Here is a 12,074-nt window from a genome sequence, read left to right as displayed (position 1 = left end):
ATTTGTTGTTATTTTGTGAAAAAATTATGCAGTTCTTCCCACACAAAAGGTCATGGCCACGTCCATCAATTAAAAAATAAATATATACAACTTGTTGTAATATCCACAGCAAAATCTACTTCGAATACTTCCACCACCCACCAGTAGAGGTCTTAGTCACCTGCATTCTGACACGGACTCTTGATACGTTTCATCTGCAATCCATTAGCGTTTATATATTCACTATGCTCAGTGTACTTTCCCTAATGCTGCCCTATTGCCAGTTTCTCTGGATTACTCCCCTTGATTACTGATTGAGATGTGTTGGCCTGCATTGCTGTCTTTCTGCTTTAGAGTTCTCCCTTTACCATGGACACAATAGGCCATTGCCAATATGAGGTGTCTTATGTTTGTGTGTCCTCATTGAGCAAATGTGTGCAAGCAGTGTTTATTTTTGTGCCACGTAAAACTCAGATCTCTGTGTGAAAGAGGATGTGGTCTGAACAAGCCTCATCTTGGCTTTTTTCAGTGCAGAGTACATGGAGAAGTGTGAACACACACACACACACACACACATAGTCATGCACACAGTCATTTAACACATACTTCATGTCTTTTTGTAAAATACCACGACATTTTAACACTTTAAAAGTGTCCAAAACACACATCTTAATGAGAAACAGAGAACAAGAGTACTCACAGTGAAGTCAAGGTCTGGGAAGAGTAGGAGATCTTGAAGGGGATCTTCCCTGAACTCAGCTTCAAGCTCTGAAATCACAGCTTCATAGTCCAGGGGGTCAATCACTTTGGGCTTCTCCTGCTGTGACACACAGATAAAACCATCTCATCAGCAACAGTGTCAGAATGCAAAAACAGCAGCTCGTTGTGCTGAGAGGTAGTGTTGTTCTCTTGCATCAGCTTTAATGATGTACAGTGTAAATTGTAGAGCAACCGGCACTTAATTACTGTAGCTTTTCTAGATGAGGGCTGAACCATATGTCTGAACCTAGGAGTTATCAGTCCCTTTGCATAAGACGGCTACTGAGATAGTCCTGACAACAGTGCAGCCAATGATCAAAAGTAAAAAAGTACCAGATGAAAATAAATTGGAGGGAGCTAGAGGTCTCGGACTCTGAAGGCCATACACTTCTATGAAGTAGGAGTGAAGGCGCATGCGCACGCAGCTACAGGTGTCGGTGGGCTTTGTTTGTTGTTTCCTTTTTTTCTTTAAATTTTTTTTCCCTCAACACTGTTGGACGTGGAGATTTGTCCTATACCTTCCTAAAGAACTTAAAAAAGGAGTAGGCTAAATGGAGAAAAATGGGGGTAATTGTTTTAATTGAGTCTGTGTTTGTTTGAATTACCTCAGGAGTCGGTGAGAATTCAAAACTCCCGGGAGTTTCTTTTACAATGGCATAAGCCCAACAGCGTGAAGCAACCCGTGGAATGTGGCTATCCTGATTTGGGAAGTTTTCGCCTTTCAAGCAAAAATAAAATCGCTCTGGACAAAAGGACGTGTTCGTCAGAGACTGAAAAATTGAAGTCTTTCGAAAAATTCCTCTTCCAAAAATTAGGCCTATGTTGGAAAATTATACTATTAGTATTTATTCATTATGCCACTGGACATTGTATAAGGCATAGTCTATTTTAGTCTTATTTATTGTACAGAAATTCTGATTTGATTTGATTTTGTAAGAACGGCCCTTCTTTGTTTCTTTGTTTGACGCTTGTCTTGTCTATGAAATGCTATTTGTACTCTTATCTATCTCTCTCCGGTTTCTACTGTTGCAAACCGTAATTTCCCCATTGTGGGACAAATAAAGGTTTTTCTTACTCTTTCTTTCTTACTCTTAAATGTGCAGTCTCTATAGAAAAAGACGGTTAAGCTTCAAGCTATGGTGAAATTCCAGCATGATTACAGGAACGTTTGCGTGATGGCGTTCACGGAGACTTGGCTCTCCGAAGGGGATTCAGATTCAAGCCTACGACTGGATGATTTCGGAGTGCCCATTCACATGGACCGGGATGCGACATAACCGGTAAAGTGCAAGGAGGTGGGGTATGTTTATTAGAGAGAACTGGTGCAAATCTGTGTCCGTTAAGGAGAGAGTGTGCACGAAAGACATCGAGTTACTGACTGTGGCATTAAGACCTCAGTACTTGCCCCGGGAGTTTCCTCAGCTGTTTTTACGGTTGTTTACATCCCTGAGCAAACGAGGATAATGCGGTAAGGGAGATTGAACAAATTGTTCACGAACTGCAACTGCCTCTCCTGACGCACCCTGCTTTATTCTGGGAGATTTCAATAATTGTAAATTGGAGCACTCATTGAGCCACTTTGATCAGTATGTAACTCGCCCAACACGTAAGGATGCAATTCTGGATTTGTGCTATGGATCGATTAAAGGAACTTATAAGTTATTTGGTAAACCATATTTGGGAACTTCAGATCATAATATGGTATTACTTGTCCCTACATATAAACTTTTCTTTAACATGAGAAAGGCACAGTTAATCAGGATGAAAGACTGGTTTGAAGATGCTACGTTGCGTTTAAAAGGGTGTTTAAATCGAGTAATAGACATTGATCGAGTAACAGATGTCATTTGTAGTTAAGTGATGTTTTGTGAGGAGACCCGGGAGAGAATACAATGCTGAATAAAGTCTTATTTTGTGTTATTTTTGGACCAAAAAGTATTTTCGATGCTTCAAAAACTTCTAACTAACCCACTGATGTCACATGGACTACTTTGATGATGTTTTTATTACCTTTATGGACATGGACAGTATACTGTATATACATTTTCAATGGAGGGACAGAAAGCTCTCGGACTAAATCTAAAATATCTTAAACTGTGTTCCGAAGATGAACGGAGGTCTTACGGGCTTAGAACGACATGAGGGTGAGTCATTAATGACATTATTTTCATTTTTGGGTGAACTAACCCTTTAACACCTGTGACATCGTTTAGGTGCATACTAATATAGACATATCTTCTTATCAAGGTTGTGTGTGCTTTATAATCGGATTCATTATAATACTGTGCATTCAGAAATTTCACATTTTTTCCCCACATTTTATGTTGCATCCTTTTGATAAAATGCTTTTAAAACTTTGCAAATTTCTGGCTTTTCTGACATTCTTCTTATCAAAGCCTATCAAGCTGATTGGAAGGATTTTTTTAGATATAGATGTCTAGATATAGAGGTCCTAAGTGCTCTTTCAACTAAAAACTGGAATTTTTTAATGCATTTTGGCCGTTCATTTACACGACACTGGCATTTTGGGGGTCTGAAAATCCAGACTTTTGAAAACGGGTTTAAAACTGCACGTTTTTGAAAAGAAAGCGTTATTGTCTCCATGTAAACTCCAAAAACGTGAATTTGTGAAAACGGTCATGCGAAGTGTTTCTTTACAAAGTGACAACACCAACTATTGGCTTGACAGTATAATACAACATTTTAGTTGTTTTCACGGATCGGTGTGAACGGGGATCGCTTTGACAACGTTGTCGACTGTACACGAAAAACAGAAGGAAAAACTTTTTCTGTAATAAACACTGGAAGTTGGTAAATGTGTATATCGACAGGATTAAGGCACTTAAAGTGTTTTCAATCAATCCTATCAAGCGCCATTCAGGCTTTTTCAGTTCCCGCCCAACAGTCACAGGTCACCGCTCGAGTTCGAAGCACTTTATACAATACAGAAAGTTTCTAAGCAGCTTTGCAGTGATCAACAGGAAAATAATGATTCAGTGATGGAAGAATCACTCAAACAGAGTTCATTTCGGCTGTAAAGCAGCTCTAAAAACAAGTGTCATTGTTCATCTGAATTCAGTTCAGTGTTGATCAGTTTCGTTGTAAAGATCAATTATTAAATTAGTTATGTAAATAATATTGTTGAATATTAAGCGTCCCCAACTAAGCAAGCCAAAGGTGACAGTGGCAAGGAACCCAAACTCCATCAGGTGACAGAATGAGGAAAAAAACACATGTGTATGCTATCTTTCATGTCCACATTTCCAACCCAGCACCACTGGGTTACTGATTATGGACGATTATAAAACCAAATTAGGTTAAATCTACCCAGCTTCCTCACCCAACAGTCTCAAACCAGCATGAGGGATTAAAAAAAGATTTTAAAGGGGTCATGAATTGCATTTTTTCTAAATTGTATAATGTTCTTTGAGTTTCACTTATGCACGATTTTTACACGAAGAACATCCTAATTTAGAAGTAATAGGCTATTCTTTATTTACATCTCTTCCATTTGTATTTGTGAGGTACGCTATGTATTGTATATTATTACAGTATTGTCACGGTCCCCTGTGTCTTTGTTTCAAAGTCTTTTACTTTGATATTTATTTTTTATGTTTAGCTCCTGTGTATTTAGTTCCGTTCCCTTGTCTCCATTGTAATCCTCCATTGAAAACACTTGTTTGTTACCATGCCAACCAATTACCTACACCTGTCCTTTGTTTAGCCAATTGTCATCTTGTGTATTTAAACTGTCAGTCTTTGTCTGTTCATTGTCTTGTGATAATATTTCAGGCTGGTATTTTTTTGTGATGGTTCCTTGTGTTTATTAAATGTGATTTCATCATTCATCTGCATCAAGCTACTTTCATCTGGATTATCAGGTTAAGCCAGCAAGTGACAATTATATTAGTGGTGAAACGAAGACGCTACAGAAAGGAGTTTATCTAGTTTTATAGTAGAAACATTTGCCAACTGTGAAACATTTATTGCTTATTGCTAATAATTCATTACATTTATAGAGCGCTTTACATAGAAGGGGGAATCTCCTCAACCTCCACCAATGTGCAGCTCCACCTGGATGATGCGACGGCAGCCATATTGCGCCAGAACACCCACCACACACCAGCTTACTGGTGGAGAGGAGACAGTGATGAAGCCAATTAGTGTATATATATATGGAGTTGATTAGGAGGCCAGTAGTGGAAAGAGGCCACTAGGCAAATTTGGCCAGGACACCGGGGTTACACCCCTACTCTTTCGAAAGACATCCTGGGATTTTTCCCCATCAGATGAACCAGCTGGTGAAGTTGCAGCCCGTGGTCGCCAACGTTTGCTCTTATCAATGTAAGTCTACATTTGATAATAATATAGTTGAGATAGATTCATAATTTAGTGTGCGCCTGTATGGTAATGATTACAGTTAAATATATGTTAAAGTTTTGACAGTGTCCAAACTTTTTGATAACGCCAAGACATGTTTAACTAGTCCACTATCCATTAACGGTAGGTCGTTTAATATCGCTAACCAGATAAACAGCTACTGTAAAATTTACAGACTGGAAACTTGCAGGCAAAGTGGAGACACGGACACTAAACTCCAGGTATGCATTGCTAGTTGTTGCCATGGAGTGTTTGCTTTCAAAGATGAATTAAAACATTACAAAAATAATGAACATTAAAATATTTCCTTTCTTTGCTAACCCATATGATATGATATGTAGGTCGAGGAAGAAGGGGGGACCGTATAAAAATAATCAGTGAAGACAAGACACCCAGACTTCTGCAGCGAGTTCTGCCAAACCTGAGCTGACCAGTGCAGTGTGAAAGGATGAACGAGTCATTTAAATGTCTTGTGGTTTCCCTCTAATGTTGGAGTTATTCTGCGTGTGCTCACGATGTGCTCCCATGTGGTTTCCCTTATGTTTTGCCTTCAGAATTTCCCACTGTATTCAAAATATCTGTTTTACCTTGTGTGTTAATAATTTTTTTTTCTTTCTTTCCTATTTCATTGTGCTGGTAATGCATGTTGCATGTATTTAAGTAAGTCAGATGCCCTTGTAAAGTCATTTATAAAAATAGTGCCGCTATAATTTAGTCACTAAAGGCCATTGCACACTGAGTCCGAAATTTTCGTATGCGTTTTTTCGTATTCGTGATTCGGTGGCTCTGAATTGTCAAAGCACCATTCAAACACCATTCAAACTGCTTGTTACGGATGCGAAAAACGCAGAAAATCGAACCCGTTTCGATTTTTTTATGACGGACGAAAGTTTCGGAGGCAGTGTGCAAGCAAGATTGACATAACATGAGGTCGTATTTATTTTTTAACGTGCGAAAATTTCGGATGCGAATTTCGTACTCCGTGTGCAATGGCCTTTACAGTCACATATGTCCTACTTGATTTTGAACTTGATTTAATATTACTCAAATAAAAGTAGAAGTGCATACTTATTAATATACTTAAGTATTTGAAGTCAAAGTGCATGTGGACTAGGCCTACTGAGGATCATCCAATCAAAGAATACACTTCTTTTTAAGAGATATTTATTCTTGCATGTAACAAGGAACCACAGGCTTTTCAGGGAAGATGAAACGTAAGATTTTTTGTTTTAGAGTAAAATCAAACGTATCTCCACGTTTCTAATAAAATACTTGGCTGTTGCCCACCACTATACGTAATTAAAATGTACAAATTACAGTGTTTGTAACTATTTAAAACGTTATTAAATCAAATCTGTTTTGACTCAATGCGGAAATGATAGAGCAACAACACGAGTAAAAGTATGACGTGTTGGGAATCTGTCGACCAATCGAAATGCAGAGATCCAACTCCGCCCCCTGGATCTGGATCCAACTCCGCCCCCTGGATCTGGTGTACTGCAGTGAGGTGCTACTGACTAACAGGCTCAGCCCTACTTTGCTTCAGTTACCAGTTATAGTTGACAAATAATAACTTAGTGTTTCGTGTAAACAAATTCTAAACGAATGTACCATCGTTTGTCACACTGTTTTTCTTCTATTCATTGTTTAACATTTTCAGTAAAGTACAAGTACATATTAAACTATATATAACAGACCAAGCAATAGTGACACGGTAAAAACATTGTTACTCAGAATTATGCGGTAAAATAAAATGAAGTGAACAAACTAACAGTGTTTTACTGATGCAATCTGGAATTTAGCTAGTTAAAAACAAAGTTCATCCATGCTTTCCTAATATTAGGATCACATGGAAGGCAATGCAAATACTTTTTTTGTTATCCTCAGAGACATCCCTATCGTTTTAATGCTCGTATTTACTTCTTACTATATGAACAAATCAGATTATATGTCTTAAATGTCAAAAGATAAGGATAATTTGATGTATACATTTTTGACCCATTTATACTGTATAATAAGCCATGAAGTAAACCAACCAGCTCTCAGATGAATCACAACATTAAAAACTTTTATTCTAAGCAAATAAGTATTTGAAAATAAATACACAATGGTACAAACTGTTTTTTTTTTATATCGTTAATGAAGGAATCAACTACAATCCCATAAAGCAAGGGTGGGCAACTCTTGCCCTCGAAATATACTTTCCTGCAGAGATTAGCTCCAATCCTGATAAAACACACCTGAACAAACTAATCGAGGTCTTCCGGGTTATTAGAAAGCTAAAGGCAGGTGAGTTTGTTTAAGGTTGGAGATAAACTCTGCAGGACAGTGGATCTTGAGGGCCAGACATAAAGCATTGCAAACAATTATTTGTATATAAATATGGCTGACTATAAGTTTAGTTTTCCTTTTTACTGAGGCACGTGTTTCACCCCCACATCCTCAGGCATAAGACATATAAAATTAAACAATATTTTAAGTTTCCCTTTCAGACGCAAAATGTATGAGAGGAGAGTATTTAAATGAATCACGCAAGGTGATTTACTAAGATTTGTGCTAGTCAATGTACCGGTGTTTGTGGCATTATTTACCTCCCAAAAACAACACGTCTTAAACCAGACGCTATTTTGCTCTGCTCTCGGTCGATTGTGTTGGCCATTATGGGAACGATCCGGCTGTGTCTGTTTTTGAATCTGTCAGATCACGCACAGAACTTTACACTCCCATCGGTGCTTTTTGTAATTGTGCTCTCACGCTAATTTGCCCTGTTTACTGAATCTGACCCTAAATGGACTGCCTCTTTACAGAAATTACGTTTAATAACTTCACATTGTGCATGGCATCACTAAGAATGACAGAATCTTACATAATCTGTAGAAAACAAAAAACAAGAGTTGTAGTTCGTTGTGCTGTCCGTAGCCACTTCTACACTCTACCCTCTGATTATATGAGAAGTACAGTTTATTAAAATGAGAAACATAAAAGTCAGCCAAATCAAAGCAGGAAACAGTGGGTCAGGGCCTACAGGAATTCCTCATTGATGAAGGCAAATCAATCTGATAATGAATTGATTCCAAATGTTCCCACAGAAGATTAGGAAAAGACAGGGACAGCATGTGGAGGGCGAACACTAAAGGTGAGGATACACGGGGCAACTTTTTTAATAAATGTTGCCTTCAACGGGCAACCAGACGAGACACAGACCGATCTAAAGTGTCCAGATAGAAATGTGTTGCCCATTCTCAGAAAGTGCCCAAGCAACATTGCTCAAAAAAGTTGCCCTGTGTATCATCACCTTAAAGAGATATTAGTAAGTTTCCCAAATAAACCACAAACTGTGGTGACAGTAGTTTTCTGTGTTGCAGACATCACACGAATCTTAGTGCATTCAGCAACTATAAGCTTTAACAAGAGAAATCTAAGAACGTGCTGGCAACTCTGAAAACGTAATCAAACACATGTGGAAATAACTCCACTTCAGTCGTCACATCTTGAATTATATACAAAACCTACATTTTAAAATCTGGCCTAGGACCCACTTCACACACAATTTGACATATACTATCTAGAGAGTCTAGACCTTCCTCACCAAAAATTCAGGAGTATTTTGTTCGGTCAAGTCTTTTGCTCGATATTGTATAAGTCACTACTGCCCAAATTAATGACGAATTGTCCTGTATATTTTGACTGCACTATAGCAAATGACATTTTTAATTGATGTATTTTTATTCAACTTCATCAACTGTTGTTTCTGAACTCATCTATTGTTTAGAAATTACTATTCTGGGCTGTACCGTATGACAATAGTACGTTTCTATCATTAGAGATTTTGTTATATCATTCACATAGAGTCATTAAGAAACATGCATGGATGAGAAAACAGAAATAATGATGTGCATGATGTTTAAATGAGATTTAAAGTGCAAAAAATAACTCGCACTGACTGACAGCCAAACCACACACTAATAAAGCATGCCATCCTGAACTCCGCTCTCTTTCAGTTTATTGAGCTTGAATGGTCAAACATGCACACACACATTATTAACACACTATTAAAATGCCCAATCATGTGGCGTATTCATGTTAACACAGTTGGTTATGCCTTAAGTTAAAGTAAACATGGGTGAAAATCGGATGTGTGTAGTAGATCCGTTCATCAGTTCTGTGACGGTAATGATAATCAAACAACAAAAGACGAAATACCTCATCTTTAATAAGGATCAATTTATATTTAATTCATTCAGTGAAGATTAATTTTTATTTAATTTATATATTTGTCCTATTGTTTGTATCATGAAATAAAATTAATTTTATTGTGAGATCATATCACCCACTCCTAATACAGCTGGGTTAAAATCGTTCAATTAACCCAAAATGGGTTGCAAATTAAAATAACTTCAACACGGAGAATGACTAAAGTCTACAGTCAATGAGTAAAGAACAGAGGTTTAAAACCACACATGCCATCATGATACATCTTTGTGTATTTACTAGTTGCCATATCAACACTATTTAGAGTTAAAATTGCGCCAAAATTAAAAAGAAATCTCTGGAAGATATCACTGAACATTTATTTAACCATAGCTAAAGTAATTTAAGTTCATTTTCATCCCTGTTTTACATATAAGAGTAAAATATTATGTTTTACATAAAATAATATCTGAGATAGTTCTTCAATGCTGATCTACCCAGTAGAAGACACTAGTTGGGTTGTGCAGGCGGGGCATGTTGTAATATGCTATTATATTGTATACTTTTATGAAGAAACCATGAGAAAAAGGTGAATAAAGACTGAGAGTCAATGTTTAGAAATTATGAATTATTATTATGTTTTGAAATATTCTGTATCTGTGTGTTTGCTGTCAAACTCAAAAACTTAGTATATTTTTAATTATAAAAAATGCAATTATTTTATATGAAAAAGTTATTTTATTAGATCAGATGTATTTGATCAGATTTATATTAGATGTATTTATTACACCCCTGTATTGTTTTTTAATAAACAAAAAACACATAATTGCACTAGAAATTAATAAATAAATACTGTGAACCCCAAGTGGATTTACACAAACTGAAAAAGTCAAAAAGTGTTAGGTTGTGCCCGTTATACCATCTATAGACCCTCCTCACAAAAAAATAAAAAATAAAAAAATAATTAATAAAAAAACAAACAAACAGGAATGTTGCTTTGTCTAGTCATTTGGTAGATATTGTATAAGCCACTAATGCCATAATTAATTAAACATTGTCATGTTAACAGCAATATAACATTTATTTTTAAATTGATTTAAACAACTGCATCTTGAACCCCGGAACTTGAGACTAATGGTTATATTTTGTTCTGTTAACAGAATACATAAGACCAAATGAATTAATTTAGCAAATTAGTAAGATTTGTTTGCACAGCTCAGGATAATAAAAAAAAGTGGCTAGTAGTTGCTTGAGAACAAGTAAAGAATATCCACCAAAATAATCTCATAAAGGCAGAAGAGTCATTATCAACAGCGAGGGTGTGGAGAGCAAGTAACCACAGCTATACGTAACACACAGGAAAGTCTTTCTCCATGGCAACAAACATTATTGTCCATCAGTCAAGGGCATGTACGTTAGTGAAACAGTCAGGCTGTGTGTACCAACACCTGCCAACAGTACTCAACATGAGGTTCATAAATAATTGACCGGTTATCATCAGTTCAATTCAAACACTGACTCAAAGAACCAACCGTATGCGCATGTTTTATGAAAGAAATAAAGGGAACTGCCAGAGGACAGACAGTTTTCTATAAAAAAAAGCCAGAAAGCAGTGAAATCAACTGACACATGTACAGTACAGGTACTGCGATTAAGTTAAAACATGAAATGATCCCAGAGTGCATGTCTTGACTGATGCGAGCGCACTGTCAAAGTGAAACAGAGTTGAAATATTAAATTAAGAAAGATGAAATACATACACAGCTCACTCGATTGCAGTCTGCCCGCACCCGTCTGCTTTTTATCTTCTTCCGAAATGTGATTTTACTCCTGAAGCTCATAATTCTGCATGTATTCACACACTGATAAGCAGACTGTATGCGGATGCCACAGAAAGTCGACCTTTGCGAGAGAAGCAGAACTTTCCTGAGAGCAAGTGAAACCTGTTCGACAGAGCACGTGGCCAGGGGGAAGCAGACCTACATGTGACTTCACCACCAGACAGATGGAGAGCGAGAGCGACGTGAAGGAAGGAAGACAACTCGTCTAGTCACCTTTATTTACATGTCACTTTATTAAATACTGATTGCTTTAAAGAAGCTTTACAGTAACACACAGGAGAGTAATGATCAATGATGCAAACAGATTCAATTCTGCTGTAAAGCAACTCTAAAAGTGTTGATTCAGTTCAGTTCAATAACTGTGTAAAGGTATTCAGTTCAGTTCAATAACTGTGTAAAGGTATTCAGTTCAGTTCAATAACTGTGTAAAGGTATTCAGTTCAGTTCAATAACTGTGTAAAGGTATTCAGTTCAGTTCAATAACTGTGTAAAGGTATTCAGTTCAGTTCAATAACTGTGTAAAGATATTCAGTTCAGTTCAATAACTGTGTAAAGAGATTCAGTTCAGTTCAATAACTGTGTAAAGATAATCAGTTCAGTTCAATAACTGTGTAAAGATAATCAGTTCAGTTCAATAACTGTGTAAAGATAATCAGTTCAGTTCAATAACTGTAAAGAGATTCAGTTCAGTTCAATAACTGTGTAAAGGTAATCAGTTCAGTTCAATAACTGTGTAAAGAGATTCAGTTCAGTTCAATAACTGTGTAAAGGTATTCAGTTCAGTTCAATAACTGTGTAAAGATAATCAGTTCAGTTCAATAACTGTGTAAAGATAATCAGTTCAGTTCAATAACTGTGTAAAGAGATTCAGTTCAGTTCAATAACTATGTAAAGATATTCAGTTCAGTTCAATAACTGTGTAAA

General features: G+C 36.8%; 1 protein-coding gene across 4 annotated transcripts in view; it reads right to left on the bottom strand.

Annotated features, from left to right (window-relative positions):
- Positions 1–12,074, bottom strand: part of dock10 (dedicator of cytokinesis 10) — a 179,092-nt gene that overhangs the window by 111,872 nt on the left and 55,146 nt on the right. For 2 of the 4 annotated variants that reach the window (XM_079611253.1, XM_079611255.1), the window contains exons 1-2: positions 11,070–11,255; positions 680–799 (exon numbers count right to left, since the gene is read on the bottom strand). In XM_079611253.1, coding sequence (XP_079467379.1) covers positions 680–799; positions 11,070–11,150 — 201 coding nt within the window. In that variant the 5' untranslated portion in view covers positions 11,151–11,255. Of the gene's footprint in view, positions 1–679; positions 800–11,069; positions 11,256–12,074 lie in introns of those variants that run through there. The other 2 variants (XM_079611252.1, XM_079611254.1) reach the window with 1 other exon arrangement.

Source organism: Phoxinus phoxinus, assembly GCF_949152265.1.
Source record: "Phoxinus phoxinus genome assembly, chromosome: 4".
In the NCBI taxonomy this organism is placed as follows: domain Eukaryota; kingdom Metazoa; phylum Chordata; class Actinopteri; order Cypriniformes; family Leuciscidae; genus Phoxinus; species Phoxinus phoxinus.
This window is presented reverse-complemented; position numbering and strand designations above follow the sequence as displayed.